The sequence below is a fragment of the Gobio gobio genome (genome assembly GCF_949357685.1).
Source record: "Gobio gobio genome assembly, chromosome: 1".
NCBI lineage: Eukaryota > Metazoa > Chordata > Actinopteri > Cypriniformes > Gobionidae > Gobio > Gobio gobio.
The window spans coordinates 75,616,623-75,639,911 of record NC_137097.1 but is presented as its reverse complement, the minus strand read 5'-3'; the positions used below and the strand labels follow the sequence as shown (position 1 = coordinate 75,639,911).

The following is a 23,289-nucleotide window of genomic DNA, read 5'->3' as shown; positions in this document are numbered from 1 at the left end:
TTTAACTCCAATTATGGTAAAACTCACATGTCTGTAGCCTTCTAGTAATCCTTTAGACATTGATTAGCTGGTTCAGGTGTGTTTGATTAGGGTTGCAGCTAAACTCTGCAGGACAGTGGCCCTCCAGGACTGGAAGTGCCCACCCCTGGTATAGAGGTTGATTTCAGACACAGTCCAGCTCTCCAGGAGAAGGGTTGGAGACACCTGACCTTAATTGAACTTAAGCTGTAATCAAGAAGCTCAGATGATTCTTTTGACTTACCTGTAGGTTTTGGTTTAGATTTCAGACCATTAGCTGGTGCAGCAGGGGCTTTCTTGATGGGCTGCGCTGTCCCTGTTGTCTTCACGCCATTGGCTGGAGCACTAGCTGGTCTCGCCATCCCCACAGGCTTCTTCTCAGCCACCTTGGTAGGGGTCTTGGTTGTGGGTGCAGCAGTGGAGCCAACTGGTTTTTTAGGGGCAGCGGTGGTTGAAGTTTTCTTCTCCAGGCCTCCTGTCGTGGTCTTTTTGGTGACGCCATTAGCTTGAGACTTCTGTGCCCCGTTCGTTAGACGGCTTTGACCAGTGGTGGGACGGGAGCTGGTCGTGGATGCCTTGGTACCAGCAGTCGGTGTCTTTGTTTTGGCAGGAGCCTTCGTCTTAGCTTTGGGGTCCGCAGGCTTGTCCTTTTCAGTCTTATTGGTTGCAGAAAGTGCCTCTGCTGGCTGTGGTTCACCTTCGGTTTGCGTTGTGGGCGAAGCCTGGTCCTGAGCTTCACCCACTGGCGCCACCTCGATCACAGGACCTGCATTTAATGCTTCCATTGGCTCCATTGTTGCCGTGTCAATACCATCCGGTTTCATCTTGTCCTAGTCCTGGAGGTCCGTCTCAGCAGAAGAGAAATCAGGAACCCAGGACTCAGTGCACTAGTTGGAGTCTACTGATATCAGACGGCCTAAGACTGACCTGAAAACAAAAGCAACAAAAGAGTTATAGTCTGATTTGAGACTTCAGACAATTTAAAACAAGTCTGAGCAAGACAGAAGTCTGTACACCCTCTCACTGGCAGACGGACCTAAGAGAACAATCAGATAAAGAGTGAGGTTTGGTTAACATGCAAATGCTTGAAGAAACCGCTTAAGAACGAGATTAGGAATGAAATACAGAGCCTGCTGTGCCGAGGGAAAACAACAACTGATTCAAAGCTTGTGGATCTGTTTAAACTGTAACCAAACTGAATTAAATCCACACAAGATGATGTTTCCAGCTATTAGGAGCGATGGTTGGCATACGAGTACAGCTGTCATTAATACAGTTTTACATTTGGCAAGACATCTATCATAAGATTATTTTGGTGCTATTTTTTGTGTAAAAAAATATCTGGGGTTTCAAAACCCTTTGGGGGAATTTCTAATTGCTAACTACTAGCAAAGCAGCAATGCCAGATGCATTACCCACAATGCCTTACTGAAGCAGATGTTGTTTGCATGATTTAAGAGCAGCAGCTCCACAGCAAAGTTCATCCAGTGGAAGAGGCCAACGAGAGGAAGTGGCTTGGCTCAAGGGAGCATGGGAAAAAACATAACCGAGTAAGAGTACAACTGAAAACGCACACTCATAAAGCAGACATCAGTGTCACCGGACACCTCGCCCTCATTATATCCCAGAACTCCAGAATCTCCCAGTTTCTTTCTGAGGTCGACATTCATTCCTCCACCCCTCGGACTCATTCTGCCCATTACAAAATCTCCTCAGTTAGTCCTCACACAGATGGTCCAGGCAGCTGAGCATCCCAAATGAGAGAAACTTGGGGGAGGGGAACAGAGAGAGTGATGGAAAAGAGAGAGAAAGCCCCGGGGAAAGAACGCATTTCATATATATTGGCAGATATGAGAAAATAGAGATGAAAAGATTTATTATGTCTTAGACAGAGATCTATCTATGGCCATCAAGTACTGATAGGAATTGTGCACTTGATGACATTAACAATGACCACATTGACTTGCAAACAACTGTTCACATGGCAAATGAACAATAGTAGACCTCAGATCATTCGCTTTGTTCCAAAACAGGGACTTGAATTGTTAAAATAATGCATGTTCTTCTTGGTTCGATTTAGATTTCAACTGCAATATCTAACATGCTCAGAATCAGACATTTCTGCTTTTTACACACTACATTTCCCATTATGAATTATAATAGTTTGCTTCGTTGGGTTGATTAGCTTTCTCGCCAAAAGAAAACCACTACAGTGAGGCTAGGACAACCTTGTTCAGGCAATCTCAGACTGATTATTTTGGTGGGGATCCGAGCGCAATTGCCATGTTCATAAATGCCTAAAGCTTGGTTTACACTCGCCGCGTCGGCACAACTGCGAAGGTGCGTGTGGCAAAAATGACGCCATCGTTGTACGCATTAAGTGCGCAAGACCCCATTTCGTGTGTCGGTGTGCACGGCATATTTTGTAACTTTCCGTGTAGCTCCGCATCTGAAGATGCATGACTTAGTGGCGAATCTGGCCGCACAGTTACATCTCATCACACTGGTACCCAGTTTGCGTTTGTCTAAATTAGTTTCTTATGTTTACAAAATGAGCCTAAAATAGCAAAACTAAGCCCTTTTAATAAAAATAAAGGTCCATGTTTGATAAGAACGTTCACAAAACTAAATTAAAATGTTTAGTGAAATTAGAAAATATTTAAGAGATGGTTAATTTAGTTGTAGACATGTTGTCCTATCCATATATTTTGTTCTAATGTCACAAGTAATAATCTCAAGGTTTTCTGGGTTTTACACAATTCTTTTGTAGTGTGGTTTTGGTCATGGGCGTCAGAAGCAAAACAAATGGTCCTCTCCCAGAAAAATTTGACTGGAATAGATGCCATTCACATAAAGTACAAATATACCGCCTTGTTTACTAAACGTCTGATTGGGGCAGACAAAACTATTTACAGTGGCAATAGTTGTAGGGGTAAGACGCATGGCATAAAGTTTTGATGCAATTCGACCCGAGGTTCGAATCCGCCTTTTGCCGAACTCGCTCTACTCCCTTTTACCATCACATATCAGATCGGAAAAGCATTTATTTTCAATAAAAATGAAGAAAATATTAGAAAATAAAATGAAATAAAATGTCTGACTTGTTTAATAATAAGTGTTTATCGGTTAGGGGTAGGTTCAGATTAGAGACGGTAAATGGGTCCAATATCATTGGTTGTAAAAAGTGCCACACACACATACAATGGTTCCGACACCCATGGTTTTGGTGAAGTTTACTAAAGTAAACATCGTCACCTGTGTACTTTACTTCTCGCCGCTGTTTCCTGATGGTTTATAGAACAATTACTCCGAGTTGCCCTCTGTCGTTTCAAAGAAAAGCAATCCAGGTATGAAAACGCCTTTAGAGGAGGAAGAATCTGTCGCTCCAGCCAAAATATTACATTCCTAGTTCTGGAGACACAAAACCGTCTACATTTACAATACGCAATTGCAAAAAAAAGTAACTATATCGTATTAAACAATGCATTAGTTAGTAATGAAGAACATCAAAGATTTTAGCTTTCAACCTCAACACACTCAACCACATGCAGCATCACTCCAGAGAGCTTAAGGGCTGTTTCCTCTGATGAAAAACACCTCCTCTAGATCACGTCTCTCTATTTTAATATTGCTTATAAATACAGGCTTTGTTGTGTCCGCTCTACCCCTTCTGACTGTTTTTTTTCTCTTGCTATTGATCCAGTTTGGAATGATAGATGGGAATCAGCCTGTGAGAACGTCAGGTGGTGGAGAGCTGAAGAGATTAGAGGGGTGAAACAGCCTCCTTCCGAGAGGAAAACACACTCACCATCACATGCCCTTACGACCTTAATGATCCTGCTGAGGGATATAGACAGCTTCCTCTGCATGTAAACAATAGTGACCCGGGGGGGGTCAGAAGCCTATGGTGTCCATCTCATTCTGGGGGGAGGATCTGACCTCTTCTGATGACCTACAAAGTGGCTAATTTCATAAAATAAGTATGAAAAAAAGAATATAAAAACTGATAATCTCTTATCTTAATTGTTCTTTTTATCACTCCTCAATAACTCGAAAATTGACGAACATACAGTTACTGAAATGTCTGGAAAATGAATTATGGTTAACGTATCAGTACTCCCAGATTGTGTTAATACAATTTAAAAACAAGCAGCTTTGTCATAATTACTACAGAAAGACCCCAAATATTTTAAATAGAGGACCTACATTGTGAGGGCCTTTGGATATTGTGTTGGACAATGGGGCAATAAAATTGCTTTAGGAAACCTAACGTCCTACAAACCTAACATGCGACAAAATCTTGGTGATATTCACAATGGCACTTAATATAAAACCCAGCTCTAGGGAGTACGAGATAGAGAGAAAGAGACCAGAAAAGGTAAATGTGGTGGCTTTTTGACCATACAAATATAAGACCCATCGTACCTACAAACCTTCTTACCCACAAACCCTCTTACCGATACTCCGTCACTCTCAGGGACGAACCTGCACATGCCTAATGCCTCATCCAATTATTGTAACCAATCCCTGTGCAGGATCCTAATGCTCCTGAAGGGATGACTCCGCTCTTAACAGCAGCCGGGAGAGATGCGCTCATCCCTTGAAGACCCACATATGATGTAAACAAACACTGCATACACAGACGGGTCGCATACCTTCGAGAAGCTGTATTTTTGGCAGGTCTCCAGCGACGGCGCATCAGAGTCTTAATTGTCCCGCCGCAGAACCGCAGATCACCCTCATGCTAACCGGGTCATCGCCGCATTGTAATGGCAAAATGCACTTTGGCCTGAGGGCAGAGCACAGCACAGCCCTGTGCATGCATGCATGCATAATTTCATTTCTAAGTCCTGCATTGTGCCTTAAAAAGTCCCCTGTGTGCAAAGCTCGCATCTCACAATCGGCTAACCGCTGCGGCACAGCAGGTGCTAACAGGCTAATGCCATCTTAGCTTTAGCCACTCTGGGCCAAACCGGCATGTCTAAAAACTGAAGAACAAGAAATCAAACAGGCCAGCAATCTGCAAAATCTGAAAGGCTCATTATAGGAAATGTTTTTTTTTCCCCCTCTGATTCGCAATCAATGGAGAGATTGTGCTGGGATGAAGCGCAAATTTGCACACCGCTGAGATGCTGCATGGATCGCATGGCTTCTCCCGGCCCGTTTACAGGGCCTCTGGTTTGGCGTTTGGTCAGAGGTCTAACTAATTTGTCATTTGTCCCAGTTTAGGATTTCACATATCAAATCTGTCCGGCCAATACTCCATTGTGCCTCGGCTCAGATAATAAACACTTTAAAAAATTCAAGATTTATGCATTTAATGTATAATTTCCACCCGGATTACACAGTTTTAACTAATAAACTATTTTTAGGTTTCTGCAATAGTACTAAAAACGGTAACACTTCCATATGTTAGCATTTGATGAACAATACTATACTAAAGGACTTATTAATGTAGATCTTAATAGTTACGAATACATTTTTTAAGATCAAATGTTGCGTCTGTTTGCACTGTGCCATGTTTTAACCATGTTCGTACTTTTTAAATGTAATTGTTTTCATAATGAACAGATCAATACTGATTTTAAAGCTACACTGTGTAACTTTTTTAGTTTATTCTTAGCTAAAAACACTTAGTTCTTTCAAAAATATATGTGCTCATTAATGTATATTTACTTCTTTCAAGTAATAAAGTATTCTTGTAAGTTTATTGAAAATACATACGGGTGAGGGGTTCGAATGCGGGTCGCCATGTTGCCCCTCCATCTTGAAAGTACATTAGCCAAAAAGGGACATACCCGTAAATTCTTCGCCTTTCGCGTTTTAACACTCGATGTGTCGAATGTGGACGAGGTCGAACTGGAAGCCATGTTAATCTTGGACTAAATCGGCCACCGTAGGAGTTAAAACGAAATCGGAATTGAGAGGAAGAGAAACTAATATTCACTGGATGGTCATATACCTTTTCACCACTAGATGGGAGAAAATATCACACAGTGTAGCTTTAAGCAATTTGAATAAATGCATTATTTTTAATACAAATAAAATAGATGATTTTTTGAGTGCAGAAATCTAACCCGTTTTATTTATGACCGAAAAAATGCATCACATTTTGATTATTAGTTTGTTTTGTTAAAACTGTGTAATCCAAATGCATGCATTGAAATAAAAAAATCTTAAATTTAGGCCTACGTATTTTTATTTTGAGTACAGCATCTTTATGCTCCCTCTAACCCCCCGCCCCGTGCCCTCCGGAGGTTGCAGAAGTCTCCTGTCTATCAGTCAAAAACAAGGGAACACTGGCTCTATTCAGAAAGGACCACCACAAACAGGGGCACCGGGTCTCCTCGTCGGGACTGGGCGGTAAATGCACGGTTTGCTGGCTGAGGAAGAAACGCGCTGGTCTAAAGGGTTTGAGTGAGAATCGGTAATCAAATTCATCAGGCACATTCAGACTAAAGCGAGATTAAACCCCATCTCAAATCTCGTATGCTAATCAAATCCATTAAAAGCCACAGCAGTGAGGAATCGAACTGTAAATTGATTTACAGGGTACATTAGTGGTACAAAATCAAATGTATTTAGATGATAATTGCTGTTTAAATTGATAGCTATGCCCACTGTTTCCTCCATCAAATCACCTCATTCAAATCTTTACCAACATTCATATTTGATCATTTTATGACCCCAGGATAAATGAAAGAATTATGAGACAACAAGACTTAAATGTAATGTAACTTGTCAAACTAAGTATGTAAATGAGGCATTATCTAGTTAAATATGCACTAAGTTGCATACATTACCAAAACAGAAATCATTGAAAGCCAGGTTTAAAATTCTTGTTGAAATATTAGAGATAAAGGTTGGGTTTTTTTGGATTTCGCCATGTTTTTAGTAATAAAATGTTCATTGCTCAAATGAATCCTCCATTCATCGTATAATGCTAGCCTTCTCTACAGCAGCGCAAGCAAAAGCCTGACTCAAGGTGTGACTGAGGCCTGTGTCACAGAACCGCTTTCATGAGTCCATGAATAGTCTATTGGCCGCTGGTGTCCATAACACAAACACAATTACATAATAGCACTCAAGAGGGGACGGCGTCTTAGACGCATCTGTGTGGAGATACTGGTTCCCTCTCTATAAGCCAGTCACATGACTCTCTGAGCGGCCCTGACTGAGCCCATTATACAGCGCACACACGCCGAGATGAAGTTGGACGGCCCGAGGTGCATTGCAATGAAACAAGTCACCAAAGAAGGGATTGTTGGGGTGGTGGCCCTCGCGGAGGAGTGAAAAGAGGATAGACACACATGGAGGCACATGACAGGGCCGCTGCTGTCCAAGCTGACAAAAGACACTTTACTGCCCCCGCTGTCGAGATTGCGATCACGGCCAGCGCATTCCCAAAACACCCTTGGCCAAAGGTTGGGAAGCCGCTCTGTCCAACACACAAAAACAAACAGATCAGCCCATTCAACAGAACAATCCGCGAGCAGAGCGAGGAGAGGAAGGTAGTGACGTCAGGCTGTAAGAAACCACTTTGAGACCATTACCCTCAGGGGACTTGATGGAAACAAAACGAATGGTCAACCGAGATTAAACTAGCAGCGGTTGAAGAAGCTTTTGCTGCCCGAGGCAATAACTCCTGTGGCAGATACCTGGACAGCATCCAGGTGATGAAGAGGTAATCCCTGTACTGTAAGGAAGATTTATATAAGGTTTCTGGAACATATGCTATGCCTGGGAGTGACACTCGACGACTGTCTGAGATGCAACAGATTAGTGACCAACAAAGGGCCTTTTGCGCTGGATGTGTGCTTGCGTACTGTCTGTATTTCGGAGACCCTAAAGGGGACATTGTGATGGAAAAAGCTATTGTATTTGCTCGTCAAAACTATTGCCCTTTCTTGCAAAACTTTTGCCTTCTCCCAGTAAACTTTGGGTTTATACGCGCAAAACGTTTGACTTCTCCCAAGAAACTTAACATTAACGTGCAAAACTTTTGACTTCTCCCAAGAAACTTTGTATTCGCTCGCAAAAATTTTGCCTTCTCCCAAGAAACTTTGCGTTTACCCACAAAACATTTGACTTCTCCCAAGAAACTTTGCATTTACCTGCAAAATTTTTGACTTCTCCCAAGAAACTTTGCGTTTACCCACAAAACGTTTGACTTCTACCAAGAAACTTTGTATTCGCTCGCAAAACTTTTGCCTTCTCCCAAGAAACTTTGGGTTTATACGCGCAAAACATTTGACTTCTCCCAAGAAACTTTGCATTTACGTGCAAAACTTTTGACTTCTCCCAAGAAACTTTGTATTCGCTCGCATAAATTTTGCCTTCTCCCAAGAAACTTTGCGTTTACCCACAAAACGTTTGACTTCTACCAAGAAACTTTGTATTTTCGTGCAAAACTTTTGACTTCTCCCAAGAAACTTCGGGTTTATACGCACAAAAAGTTTGACTTCTACCAAGAAACTTTGTATTCGCTCGCAAAACTTTTGCCTTCTCCCAAGAAACTTTGGGTTTATACGCACGAAACGTTTGACTTCTACCAAGAAACTTTGTATTCGCTCGCAAAACTTTTGCGTTCTCCCAAGAAAATTTGGGTTTATACGTGCAAAACTTTTGACTTCTCCCAAGAAACTTTGTATTCGCTCGCATAAATTTTGCCTTCTCCCAAGAAACTTTTGGTTTATACGTGCAAAAATTTTGACTTCTCCCAAGAAACTTTGCGTTTATATGCACAAAACTTTTGCCTTCTCCCAAGAAACTTTGCTTCGCTCGCAAAACTTTTGCCTTCTCCCAAGAAACTTTGGTTTTATACGCACAAAACTTTTGACTTCTCCCAAGAAACTTTGTATTCGCTCGCATAAATTTTGCCTTCTCCCAAGAAACTTTGGGTTTATACGTGCAAAACGTTTGACTTCTCCCAAGAAACTTTGCGTTTACCCACAAAACGTTTGACTTCTCCCTAGAAACTTTGCGTTTAAATGCACAAAACTTTTGCCTTCTCCCAAGAAACTTTGCTTCGCTCGCAAAACTTTTGCCTTCTCTCAAGAAACTTTGGGTTTATACGCACAAAACTTTTGCCTTCTCCCAAGAAACTTTGGGTTTATATGCACAAAACTTTTGCCCCCCCCCCCCCAAAAAGGGTTTATACGCACAAAACTTTTGACTTCTCACAAGAAACTGTGGGTTTATACGCGCAAACCTTTTGATTTCTCCCAAGAAACTTTGTATTCGCTTGCAAAACTTTTCACTTCTCCCAAAAAACTTTGCATTTACGTGCAAAACTTTTGCCTTCTCCCAAGAAACTTTGGTTTTATACCATAGACCAGGGGTCTCCACACTCGGTCCTGGAGGGCCGCTGTCCTGCAGAGTTTAGCTCCAACCCCAATTAAACACACCTGAACCAGCTAATCAATGTCTAACTAGGGCCTTGTAAGACACTGATTAGCAGGTTCAGGTGTGTTTATTTGAGGTTGGAGCTAAACTCTGCAGGACAGCGGCCCTCCAGGACCGAGTGTGGAGACCCCTGCCATAGACTGTAAAAAAATATGAACGCAGTGTCCGTGACGTCACCCATAGGATTCTGAAGAGCAGTTTTGAAGCATAAAGTAGGGTCGAGCTGGCCGATGCCATCTTGGCAGCACGTCATCATGCATCACTACCGGATAACAGAAAATGGGCAAAGAGGCGGGACGTGGGCGGAGCTGAAGTGACGCGATGACTAACAGACAGCAGATAAATGGCAATCCACCTGTCACTCAAAATGGCTACGCCCTTAATTATGCAGAAATTTAAGGCTTTATATAATGTAAACAAATGAGTTATACAATAATTCACCCCCTCACAGTCGTCATGAAGGGCAAAATTGGCCGTATAGACCAAAAGCACAATGTGTCCCAGACTGTGAACATGTGTTCTTCTGCTGTAAAGTTGGCCATTTTAACATGAGCTCAATGAGATTCTGCTCCTTCTGGACTCTAGTGGTCAGTCGAGGAATTGCAGTTTAAGTCATTTCCGTATTGGCTTCAAGAGAAACTGCGGGAGGTTTCCGATTGGTTTATACACGCAAAACGTTTGACTTCTCCCAAGAAACTTTGCATTTCTCTCTGTCTTTCAAAATGTTTGCATTTACCCAAGAAACTTCGCACACGTCCGCAAAACATTTTTCCTTCCCTCAAGAAACTTTGCGTTAACTTGCAAAACTTTTGTATTCTTTGTAAGCAAACAAAATGTCTTGGTGGAGCGCATATCCGCTTAGTTTTGATTGTAGGTTAGGCCTAAATGTACACCATCAACCAGCTTTTCATGACTTGACATGCAGAGTGCAAAATCTAAGCAAATTTAGTTTTTTGGGACTTAATTTTGCATAATTCGCCATTCACCAATCATATAGAATTCGCAGTACTCTACTCAAAGTTATTTGCACATTAGTGTGATAAAGAAACATGCGTGAATAAAAAAAAATTAAGCACGGGTTAAAAAGAGTCTCTAAGTGCAAAAAGGCACAACATTTGGAAACACCAAAATAAATTTTCTTTCTACATTTAGATTTCGCATCATAAATAAAATGGTAAATGTGGTTTATAAAAAAAAAATTAAAAAAAAACATTTTCTGCAAAATTCAGGCAATTACCACCACAAAATCAGTGACAAAAATATATGTTGTGAATTCCTGGTTGGGCTGAATGCATGTCAGACGGATATTTTTGATTGTCATGCATCTTTTTAAGACGACATAGCAAATTAAAAACGTTTCTGTTCTATGTTGCTGCAGTCCGTCTAGTGGTTTGTGAACACAAGCGCATCCATTAAAGGCCCCTAAAACAGCACTGTAGTTTACTGAAATCTAATCAAACTATCCAAATAAAAAATCTGGAAATTGTGCATCAATCTGACACACGATGCCAGAGAAGGGTCACATGACCAAGGGAGCTGGTACCAGAACCTCTGTCCAGCCAGTACACAGCAACCAGCGGCGGACCAACACGGTCCCTTAGGGACAGGGAGATTAACACATGACAGAGCTTGTTAACTTGGGACAAAGCATGATGCTAATCCTGTGCGATCCTCCGATGGACACCCACAGAACGGGATGCACACAGGACACGGGCCAGATATATGTGCGCCAGCATGTGTACCATGCCACCTGGCGAAGACAATTAGAGGAGAAATTATGAGATGAGAAGGATATTGATCACAGAGAGAGAAAGTGCAGTGGTAGCAGCACAGATGGGGGCATTGAGAAGTGCATTAGCTGAACATGTGGGCCTGCTGAAATTGGGAGGTTTGGGCGGAAAGGGGCCTTTTAACTAATTTGTAATCCGAGGAGCTGCTCGATTCTATTATCTACCGTGAGCACAGAAAGAGCCAAATTACATAAGAGCTGATAAAATCCAGCTGGTGGGGTTTTCGATCAATGACATCTGATAGTGTGTGTTTGTTTGTGACAGCATGGCCACAAGACAATAAACATGCCCTTCAGCCAACAGGAGGAAGTGACACTCACTCCACAGGAAATGACTGTACCTTTAAGAGGATTATCCTTCTGCTCACAGCTGACCGGCACCTTCCAGATGGACTCTGAGCCTCTGTTCTGACTCGACAAATAAAACAATAAGTGAAATGCAAATCTACATGAAGCTGTATACAACCAAACAGTGGTCTTCGTCTGTGATGGTTGGGGATCTTAGCTGTTAAATCCAAAGGAATCCTGCAAAAGTTATTCTCCTTTCACTTTTGTGGCTTTGAGCAAAAATATTCACCCCCCTGATTGCCCAAGACAGACTAAAACACATGGTAAGCTGCTTTGGATAAAGACTCTTTTAAATAATAATATCCCAGGGGGAGTGTATAATGTTCGAATTTGGCACACTTTGAGTCATTGAGATTCCTTCTGAAGCAAACAACTGCAATAACATTGAATTTTTTTTTTCAATCCCACATATATTGAAGACCAGAATATCAAAGAAAATCTGGATGTGCCAGTATGCAACCACCCAAAACACAATGCTTGCCCAAGTTTATTTTGGATGCTGAAGGAAAAATGAGTCTCATACCTTTATAACAAAGTAGGTTGACATTTTCCACTGGGGCCTACGGCATCAAGACACCTAGTTTTCAGGATTTTTATCCTTTAAATATGTAATATCGGACACTGCATGTGAACTGTAACCTTTATAAATGCATTGGGGTCAATACATCCATTAGTAAATTGCAGCACCCCATGAAATCGCTGACTCTCTCAAAGACGCCATTCACTGACTGACATCTGCCAAGACTAGAACAAAGGATTTTGAGACAAAACGCATCAAGACGGGAGCGCATGTCTGCTCTGATATAATGTTGCTCCAGACTGATATTAGCACAGCAAGAGCGCTACAACTGCCCAGCAGACGTGTTTACAGAAAGCTGAAGCGTAACCACAAAACACACCCCAAAAAAAGAACACGAACCCTTCAGAATACCACAGCTGCAACACAATATCCCATCCAAACAGAGCCAACTGTCCTCGGACAACTGCTCAGCCCCAAGAGTGCTATCTTTACCGGACGAGGGAGAGTTATCAGAAAACGACAGATGACACAGGAAAACCACTGTAACCGCGTCTTGGGACGACAATGAGTGTTCACTACACTTTCAAATATACAAGAGTGTTTTCGAATGCAATAGAAGAACCATTTTTTGTTTCTCGAAGAACCTTTCTTAAAGGGTTAGTTCACCCAAAAATGAAAACTACCCCATGATTTACTCACCCTCAAGCCATCCTATACAGTAGGTGTGTATGACATTCTTCTTTAAGACGAATACAATCGGAGTTATGTTAAAAATGCCCTGGCTATTTCAATCTTTATAATGGCAGCCCAAGATTTGAAGCCCAAAAAAGTGCATCCATCCATTATAAAAGTGCTCCACACACACGGCTCCGGGGGTTAATAAAGGCCTTCTAAAGCAAATCGATGCGTTTGTGTAAGAAAAACATCCATATTTAAAACGTTATAAAGTTAAATATCTAGTTTCCGCCGGACTAGGATGTAGCATAAGCGTTTTGAACTGCGAGAAGCGCTACACTTTCTGGCGAGAAAGCTAGATATTTTACTTTATAACGTTTTAAATATGGAAGTTTTTCTTACACAAACCCATCGATTCGCTTCAGAAGGCCTTTATTAACCCTCCGGAGCCATGTGGAGCAGTTATATGATGGATAGATGCACTTTTTGGTCTTCAAATTTTTACTGCCATTATAAAGCTTGGAAGAGCCAGGACTTTTTTTAATATACAACTCTGATTTTATTCGTCTGAAAGAAGTATGTCATATACACCTACACTCTAAAAAAATGGTGCAATATAGCACTAAAAGGGATTCTTTGGCTCATAATCATAGGGGAACCACTTTAAGTGCTGTATAGCACCAAATCTTGGTGCTTCAGCGGTTGTTCACCGGTTGTTCACTGGTTCTTTGGGATGACTAAGGTGCTATATACCACCGCTACCATATACAGAATCTGTTAAGCCCCTGTATGGTTCTTCAGTGGTTCTTTGGGGTGGTTAAAGTGCTACATAGCACCAATGTCGTACAAAGAACCGTTTAAGCCCCTTTAAAGGTTCTTTACAAGCCAAAGAACCACTGTTGGTACTTTTTAGCACCATTTTTATTGAAGAAATAAAATGCGATACGGCACCTCTTATGGGTTCTACACAGTACGATTTGACAAAGGTGCTGTAGAGCACCTTTACAGATATAGTGCTATATAGCACCAAATCTTGGTGCTTCACTGGTTCTTCAGCGGTTCTTTGGGATGACTGAGGTGCTATATAGCACCGCTACCATATACACTCTAAAAAAAAGGTTCTTTTAAAGGGATAGTTCACCCAAACAATGAAAATCACCCCATAATTTACCCTCAAGCCATCCTACACTCTAAAAAAAAATGGTGCTAAACAGCACCAACAGTGGTTCTTTGGCTCGTAAAGAACCTTTCAAGGGGCCTAAAAGGTTCTTTGTACGGCAGTGGTGCTATATAGCACCTTTACCACCCCATAGAACCGCTGAAGAACCATACAGGGGCTTAACAGGTTCTGTACACTCTAAAAAAAAAGGTTCTAGATGGCACCAAAAATGGTTCTTCGTCGTAATCATTGAGGAACCACTTTTGGTGCTATATAGCACCATATCTTAACATGTTCTGTATATGGTAGCGGTGCTATATAGCACCATAGTTAGTGGTGCAATATGGCACCTTAGTCAAAGAACCTCTGAAGAACCGCTGAAGAACCACTGAAGCACCAAAATTGGTGCTATATAGCACTTAAAAAGGTTCCCCTATGATTACGAGCCAAGAACCATTTTTGATGCCATATAGAACCATTATTTCTTAGTGTGAGGAATATTTGAAAAATCTAAAGAACCTTTTTCTACTCTATAGAACCTTTGTGGTGTTCTATGGATGTCAAGCCCGGGACACCAACATATCGACATCAAAGAACTATCAGCGATGAAAGCTGTGTGTCTCGGCCAAAAAGCTGCGCTTCTGTAGCCTAGAAATCTAGACGCACCCTAGAGGCAGCAAATCTAATTTGCAGAGAGGGTCGTCTAGCAACTCTCCGCTGGCTTGCGAGCTGGAAAAAACTAACTCTGGTCCGGCCAATCACATCGTGTATAGAGTCAGTGGGCGGGCTTAGTATAATGACGGCAGAGTTGCGGCGGTTCCGCGTGCTACTCGTAAACAAAGAAGCTGGCGAACCGCGTCTTTCGAATCGACTCTGGAATACTTGGAGTTCAGCTTTTCTTTGAGGAAAGAACAAAGAACGGCACTGAAATCATTCTTAAGAAAGGAAGATTCTGGTTCTGAGTTTTTCCGAAAGTTTAATCTATCAACTAGCTCCACTTAACCTTCTTCTGTGCTCTGGTTGGTTGTAGCGCTACAAAAAGACAATCGTTTATCCCGCCCCTCGGATTGTGCCCTGTCAATGGTGAGTTCCCAGACCCAACATCTTGTCAGACTAGCGCTTCTGTGCCTGTGTGTAAGGAAATATCTGTCTATATCAGCAGCTATCAATAGTCCGTTTCATCCGTCAAAAAGGGAAACTGAAAGTAGGACTGCAGATATACAAACCATAAACAAAGCAGCGCTTTATTATGAAAGCTTTCAAATGCTCAGGTAAGAGAGAAACAGCCTTCTGTCTGTACCGTCTTGATTTCTTTGTTCGCTTTTATTCTCATGGACTGACTCGTTCTTCAAGCTGAACAGCCGATCAGAGTTCTCTCTCTCTCACCGAAAACCCCCCAAAAAACCAACGGTGTGGAACACACTCAAAAAAACTAACCCAACCTCAAAAAATGCAGACATTGACTAGGTGTGTCCTTTGTGGAACCATCGATACCACCTTTATTGTCCAATTACGCTCAAAAACGTCCCGACATCCGCCCGTTGGCTTGGTGTGTCCGAGCCTTCAAAGGTTCTTCATGGACCAATAAAGAAGCGTTATTTTTTAACGTTGGTGGACCACATACTCACACTCTCTTATGCCACTTTAGATATTCATAAACAAGAGTCTGACCTTTCTGATGTCATTTGCTGTAATTTGTTCCCGAGTGAAGCCAATCCCACCCCCTGTTCCTCGTACAGTCACACTACCCATCATGCCATGACACATTTATAATTGCTGGCAATGCCGCCCCCCCAAGAGCCTAATCCCCGTAGGCCGGAGTTAGACAGCCACACCATTGTACCGGGATCATAATATGACACTGGAACAAAAATGGACCTTGCATATTCTGAATTCATATACACTGACATCTTAAAAATAGCCTGTAGTAGTGGAATTTTCTCATCCTTCCTAAAATGATATACAATATCCCAAAACAAAAGCAGACAGATCTGATCTAGTATCCTGAGCTGTGAGATGGGGGTCGAGGCGTCCGTCTTAAACCTTTTGTTTGCCGAGAGAAGGGAACTATTAAGCAAGACAATGGGATGAACTGACTTACAAAGCCAAGATTTAGCAGCAGGAGAAGCCGAACCAACCCGCACCTGCTGCGAAACGCATCGCTTTGACTCTGAGTTGCGCAGGGATTTGAGAGGAAAGCAACGCCAAGAAACCACCCTGTTGATTTTCACCGGCTCCAAACCGCATTGAACGAGAAAAGGCCCTGTGCATAGAGGTCACCCGGGATCCTCTCTGAACTCAAACACACACACACACAAAAACCCCGGATTAATCGCTCCTGGTTGTTTTTTTATAAGCAGAAACATCAATACTTCACATCGGATGATATCGAGCAACTCTTAGAAGTGAACAGGGTTTAGACTGCACCAGCGGGCGTGTTTTTGGGAAGGTTGGGTCCCTTAATTAATTCCTGCGGTATCATTACACTCCATGAAGCACCTTTACACCCATTGGAACCTTTATAATATAGTTTATATATGTACATTCACATATAGATCCAGTATAATAAAGCCACATTCAGTCACTTTATATATTATATAGGGGGGGTTTACGCGCGCATAGACCGAGGAATAGACGGGGGTCGTATTGTATAAATGAATATAAAGCGGGTGAGTGGATATATTGTGTGGTTTAAAGCGGGTGTTGGATATATTGTGTGGTTTAAAGCGGGTGTTGGATATATTGTGTGTGGAGCGGGCGGGTGGTGGAGGAGGCGCAGAACAAAAGAGCTCGAGTGAACGGACGAGCGGAAAGTTTCACCGGCATCTGATCCACGCAAAAACACATAACACTTATGGAAACTGTATTATAATCTCTTCTTGGTCATGTGTCAGCGCAATATGTGTTTTCTGAACGGCTGTCCGTGGTTAAAATCGGCCGTGGGTTTGCCGTCACCGCCCAGACATCCACCATTGAAAGGATGAACGCGGGATAAAAGAAGACAATACATGCCGGTTAACGCGCAATAAAAGAGATGCAATGACTAACCAGGTTCCGCGTGAGAGAGATGCAAGCCTGTAAATCAAACCGGTGTGAAACCTGATCGCTTCGGTGGCATTTTCATCTGATGATCTCATTTGTGCTTCTATTATAATGAACGATGTGAACTCGTTCATTTACATATCAATGCGTTCGGTCGTAAATCACGCCGGTGAATGAAATGCCCCTCTTAAACTGACACTGACATTCATTAATTCGCGGTGGCACAGTGAAAAACGCTTTTAATGAATCAAGGGTCGTATCTTACCGAGTCTAAAGCGCTTTTCCTCCAGCAACGCCCAGTCGGTACTCGCGTCTCCTCCCGGTTTTTTTCCCCAAGCGGAACGCCGGTGGTCAGCGCTGCGGAACGAGGGAAACACCGGCAAGAAATGTTGAGATTAAACCCAGTAGACTGAAGCTCTGGCGGAGACTGTGGAGCTGACTGACCGACTGTCTACCGGCGGGGAAAGAGATGCGCGTCTCCTCCTGGCTCAGAGAATGGAACGGCGCTTGGCGATCCGCGCACGCACGCGCACACACACTCCGCGGTCCCGGGCGAGAGAGAGAGAGAGGGAGAGAGAGAGAAAGAGAGAGAGCATTGAAAGGGATGAAAAGCGCGAGCGGCTTCGGTTTCTCCCGCCCGTGTCCAATCAGCTCTCAGACTGAGATTTATGCAAACGAGGGATGATGTCATCGCACTGGCCACCCCGCGTTCTTTCTCTCGGCCGTTCTTTACGCGCCATCCCTCTTCTTTTCTTCTAGCCCCGGACCCCAATGCAGCCCCTGCCCCCACGGGCCCCCCGCCCCAGGCCCGCGTTCCCGCCGTTTCTTTTCACTTTCACTTGTGCACTCTGGGGAAGGGTAACCAAAAACTAAAAGCATAAAAGCAATACAATAAACGTTTACTAAATATAATGAAAAGGTGAACTTCTTTTGTTTCATTTAGTTGCAAAAGCAGCCTATCAGTTTAGTTTAGTTTGATAAAAAAAAAAACATATTTAAAAGACATGATAAAAGACACATTTACTAAAACGTTATATGAGTAGGCCTATATATTCCTGTTGTCCAGTAACATTTTATCTTCATAATTTTTTGGGGGAAAGTACATTTTTAGCATTATACCAAAACACATACTAAAATAATACTGTAAACAAAGTTGCTGCCTTACGTTTTTAAGTCATTTCAACTTAAAATGACATTAAACTGACTTTAAAAAAAAACGAGTTGAATCTTGTATTAGCAGATTTTGAGTTAAAGCAATGTAAAAACACATGTTGTCATAACTTATTGATCATAACCAATAAGACTAACCGTGCGATTGGGTTGTTTTAACCCAGCGGGTTGGGTTAAATGTTTGTCTAAAACAACCCAATTGCTGGGTTAAAACAACCCAATTGCTGGGTTAGTCCATTTTCAACCCAACCTGGGATCTTTTTAACCCAGCATTTTTAGAGTGTAATTATACAACTGTAAACAAAGTTGCTGCCTCAAGTTTTTAAGTCATTTCAACTTAAAATTACATTAAACTGACTTTAAAAAAACGAGTTGAATCTGGTATTAACATATTTTGAGTTAAAGCAATGTAAAAACATGTCATAACTTATTGATCATACACTCTAAAAAATGCTGGGTTGAAAATGGACTAACCCAGCAATTGGGTTGTTTTAAGCAAACATTTAACCCAACCACTGGGTTAGTCCATTTTCAACCCAACTTGGGTTATTTTTAACCCAGCATTTTTTAGAGTATGTATATTTTTACAGCGAGCTGCTGTTTTGCTGCATCAGATTGTGACCCAATGCAAAATATGTCCCGACTATACACAAAATTATTAAAATGAAACCAGTGGAACAGGAAATCTAACCATTGATGGCAGCATTTTGACTCCCTTTTACAATTTGCCACACCTATTTACTTTGCTATCATATGTTAGTCATAATTGATTATTTACACTTAGCATTGTGTATCTCTGCTCTCAAACCTGCGGCACGTTTTCCAGTTGCAACCCACCAGTAAGATACTAAACCTCCCTATGTTTGGGGATAAAATGACAAATGTCGGGGTCGCTTTTAGACGTGTGTGTAAATGTGAAGGACATCTCTGTCCGGCTTTATTTGGCTAACAGCTTAAAGACACCTGCTCACACTTCACTCCGCCAGTGGTCAGTTTATATGCATGTCCATTGGGGGAGCAGGACACACATTCGTCCTAATATCTGAGTGTGGTTTGGTAGCATGTGCTCACGCTGGAGAAGCCTTCAGACTGCTCTCACACAGGTCTTTGTCTTGCTTTCTCTCCGGCGCAGTGGAGACAGCGAGACACAGGGTGGGCTCTCGGCGTGTCTGTCTGTCTGCCTCTCTGTCTCGCGAGTCTTCTGCTTCTCTTTCAAACAAAGCTGCATGTAAATGTTCCTCCTCTAGCAGGAACGAAGACATCTCTGAGTTGTATTTAGTGGCTCCCATGAGCCCTCATCAGTATGAATGTCATTTGAATATAGTTAAATATGACACTTTATTTCGCGTCTTTGGGATTTGGCTATCAATGACATCCCAGAGCTTTTGGAGTCGTGCGATGACCTCATGCTTAGCAACCGAGAGCGCCCAGGCAAAATAAAGGGTGACATTTTAGAGAGTGCAGACCGCTCTAACGCCAGTGTGTTGGTGATGGACATTTTGGGAGCACACAAAGGGAGGAAATATCCTGACCCTTGCGGTAGGGGACCGTGCTGAACCGGCAGGAAGGGGCGGGGCATTTGAGCCGCCACTCACTTCCTATGCTATTTATCTGATTGTTTTTGTCCCCGCCAATGCCAGCTGGGCAACGCAGCTCAAGAACACTGGCACTGCGTCAAACACACACTCGCACACCAACACAAGCCCGAGCTAGCAAACACGCCGTCAAAGCAGACAGGAACAAACACTCCCTAAAAACAAGGAAACTTCAGTAGCAGAAGCTCAGGGAGCACAACAATCCGGATCCAGAAGTCAAATGCTATTCGTTTTCTACACAGACAAACCGATTTTAGCGTATAAATGGCATATAAACGTATGAACCATGAGCTGTAATTCATTCACAGCGAATTAACGGCCACGATATACTTCAAACTAAATCAAAGAATGAACTGATATGATGTTATTTCGAACAAAATCAGGCCAAAAACGAAGTTCGTTTTGTGTTCGTTTCGGGAAACCTTCCTGAAAAGTTTACTGTGGCTTGTGTAACGGAGGTCAGCTAGTAGTCTCTGTGCGAGTAAACCTCACTCCTCTGATCTCGAGACGCTACTGACTGACGCTAGGGGTTGTAGCCTTTAGCCTCCTTGTTTAGCCACCGGCGGACCCGGGTTTGAGTTGCGCTTGGAGCGGGCGGTTTGAACAAGAGGGGTTACATTTGTAAACGCCTTTGAACTCCCATTGGTCCATGGCGATTATGTAATAGGTGGGTGTGGCTCTGAGGCTCCGCCTTCTTTCACGTGGAACTCTGGTTAATTTCTCCAGACGTGAACACACTGGAGAGCTGCTGTACAGTAGAAAATGATGTTGTACTTCTGACGAGACACTGTTTTTAAAACAGTAAAGCTGCTTGATTTTCTATTGTATAACCAAGCGGCACCTCGCCCAGTTTCTCTTGAAGCCGATACAGAAGTGACTTAAACTGCAGTTCATGGACTGTCCACTAGAGGCAGACTCCAGAAGGAGCAGAATCTCATTGAGCTCATGTTAAAATGCCAAACTTTACAGCAGAAGAACACATGTTTACAGTCTGGGACACTTTGTGCTTTTGGTCTATACGGCTAATTTTGCCCTTCATGACGACTGTGAGGGGTGTGAATTATTTAATAACTCATTTGTTTACATTATATAAAGCCTTAAAGTTCTGCATAATTAAGGGCGTAGCCATTTTGAGTGACGGGTGGATTGCCATTTATCTGCTACTACTGTAAAGTCCACACCACAACTATAATGATAACGATACAGATTAATGTTATCGTTGGAATAACTTTTTTCTTGCTAATGAACGATAAAAACATTGTCAGCCAATCAGAATCACTAGACTTTAGAGAGCTTGAGCATTTAAAGCTGCATTGTTATCTACGTTCTCGTCCATTGATGTGTACGATGATATATGATTTTGTTCTCTTTTCTAGTTTTGTTCTCTTTTGTGCAATGATTCATCTCTGAGCTGGCTGGTTTGGTTCATGACTCAGAACTCAGAAAATAGGTTTACTTCTGTGAGCAAAGGCACAGAGAGTGTCTCACTAACTACATTTACATGCAACCAAATAATCTGTTTGGACTGATGGCTCAATCGGACTGAAAAGGCTTCCTGTAAACACCTCAAATCAGGATTTGAGCGAGTTTGACAAGGGCAAATAGTGATGGCTAGAAGACTGGGTCAGAGCAAACACTGCTCCTAAACAAACACCCCCCTCGCTTCATCGCTCTGTCTCCAAAATGCACAAACACGCAATGAAGTCAAAATAATGCTTCAGGAAAAATAAAGCAAAGATGAAGAACGAATGACAAGGAAGAACAAAAAAAATTAACATACAGTGCACAAAAGTACGTAGGCCTATAAACAAGCAAGAGTTGGTTATTAGTTGCTCATTGGCTCACTCTTACTCGTCCCCCATCATGAATGTACACGCCCCCTACTGCTGATTGGTTCACTCTTACTCGTCCCCCATCATGAATGTACACGCCCCCTACTGCTGATTGGCTCTCTCTCTCTCCTCCCCATCATGAATGTACACGCCCCCTACTGCTGATTGGCTCACTCTTACTCGTCCCCCATCATGAATCTACACGCCCCCTACTGCTGATTGGCTCTCTCTCTCTCCTCCCCATCATGAATGTACACGCCCCCTACTGCTGATTGGCTCACTCTTACTCCTCCCCCATCATGAATCTACACGCCCCCTACTGCTGATTGGCTCACTCTTACTCCTCCCCCATCATGAATCTACACGCCCCCTACTGCTGATTGGCTGTCTCCTCCCCATCATGAATGTACACGCCCCCTACTGCTGATTGGCTCTTTCCTCCCCCATCATGAATGTACACGCCCCCTACTGCTGATTGGCTGTCTCCTCCCCATCATGAATGTACACGCCCCCTACTGCTGATTGGCTCTTTCCTCCCCCATCATGAATGTACACGCCCCCTACTGCTGATTGGCTCTCTCCTCCCCATCATGAATCTACACGCCCCCTACTGCTGATTGGCTGTCTCCTCCCCATCATGAATGTACACGCCCCCTACTGCTGATTGGCTCTTTCCTCCCCCATCATGAATGTACACGCCCCCTACTGCTGATTGGCTCTCTCCTCCCCCATCAAGAATGTACACGCCCCCTACTGCTGATTGGCTCGCTCTCTCTCCTCCCCCTAATGAATGTACACGCCCCCTACTGCTGATTGGCTCGCTCTCTCTCCTCCCCCTAATGAATGTACACGCCCCCTACTGCTGATTGGCTCACTCCTCCCCCTAATGAATGTACACGCCCCCTACTGCTGATTGGCTCTCTCCTCCCCATCATGAATGTACACGCCCCCTACTGCTGATTGGCTCTCTCCTCCCCATCATGAATGTACACGCCCCCTACTGCTGATTGGCTCTCTCCTCCCCCATCATGAATGTACACGCCCCCTACTGCTGATTGGCTCTCTCCTCCCCATCATGAATGTACACGCCCCCTACTGCTGATTGGCTCTCTCCTCCCAATCATGAATGTACACGCCCCCTACTGCTGATTGGCTCTCTCCTCCCCATCATGAATGTACACGCCCCCTACTGCTGATTGGCTCTCTCCTCCCCCTAATGAATGTACACGCCCCCTACTGCTGATTGGCTCTCTCCTCCCCATCATGAATGTACACGCCCCCTACTGCTGATTGGCTCTCTCCTCCCAATCATGAATGTACACGCCCCCTACTGCTGATTGGCTCTCTCCTCCCCCATCATGAATGTACACGCCCCCTACTGCTGATTGGCTCTCTCTCTCTCCTCCCCATCATGAATGTACATGCCCCCTACTGCTGATTGGCTCTCTCCTCCCCATCATGAATGTACACGCCCCCTACTGCTGATTGGCTCTCTCCTCCCAATCATGAATGTACACGCCCCCTACTGCTGATTGGCTCTCTCCTCCCCATCATGAATGTACACGCCCCCTACTGCTGATTGGCTCTCTCCTCCCCCTAATGAATGTACACGCCCCCTACTGCTGATTGGCTCTCTCCTCCCCATCATGAATGTACACGCCCCCTACTGCTGATTGGCTCTCTCCTCCCAATCATGAATGTACACGCCCCCTACTGCTGATTGGCTCTCTCCTCCC

General features: G+C 43.3%; 1 protein-coding gene across 1 annotated transcript in view; it reads right to left on the bottom strand.

The window, feature by feature from the left end:
* Positions 1-17,559, bottom strand: part of prr36b (proline rich 36b) — a 30,236-nt gene extending 12,677 nt beyond the window's left edge. The window contains exons 1-2 of the mRNA XM_079813972.1: positions 17,222-17,559; positions 263-945 (exon numbers count right to left, since the gene is read on the bottom strand). Coding sequence (XP_079670098.1) covers positions 263-842 — 580 coding nt within the window. The 5' untranslated portion in view covers positions 843-945; positions 17,222-17,559. The remainder of the gene's footprint in view (positions 1-262; positions 946-17,221) is intronic.
* Between the last annotated feature and the right edge of the window lie 5,730 nt (positions 17,560-23,289).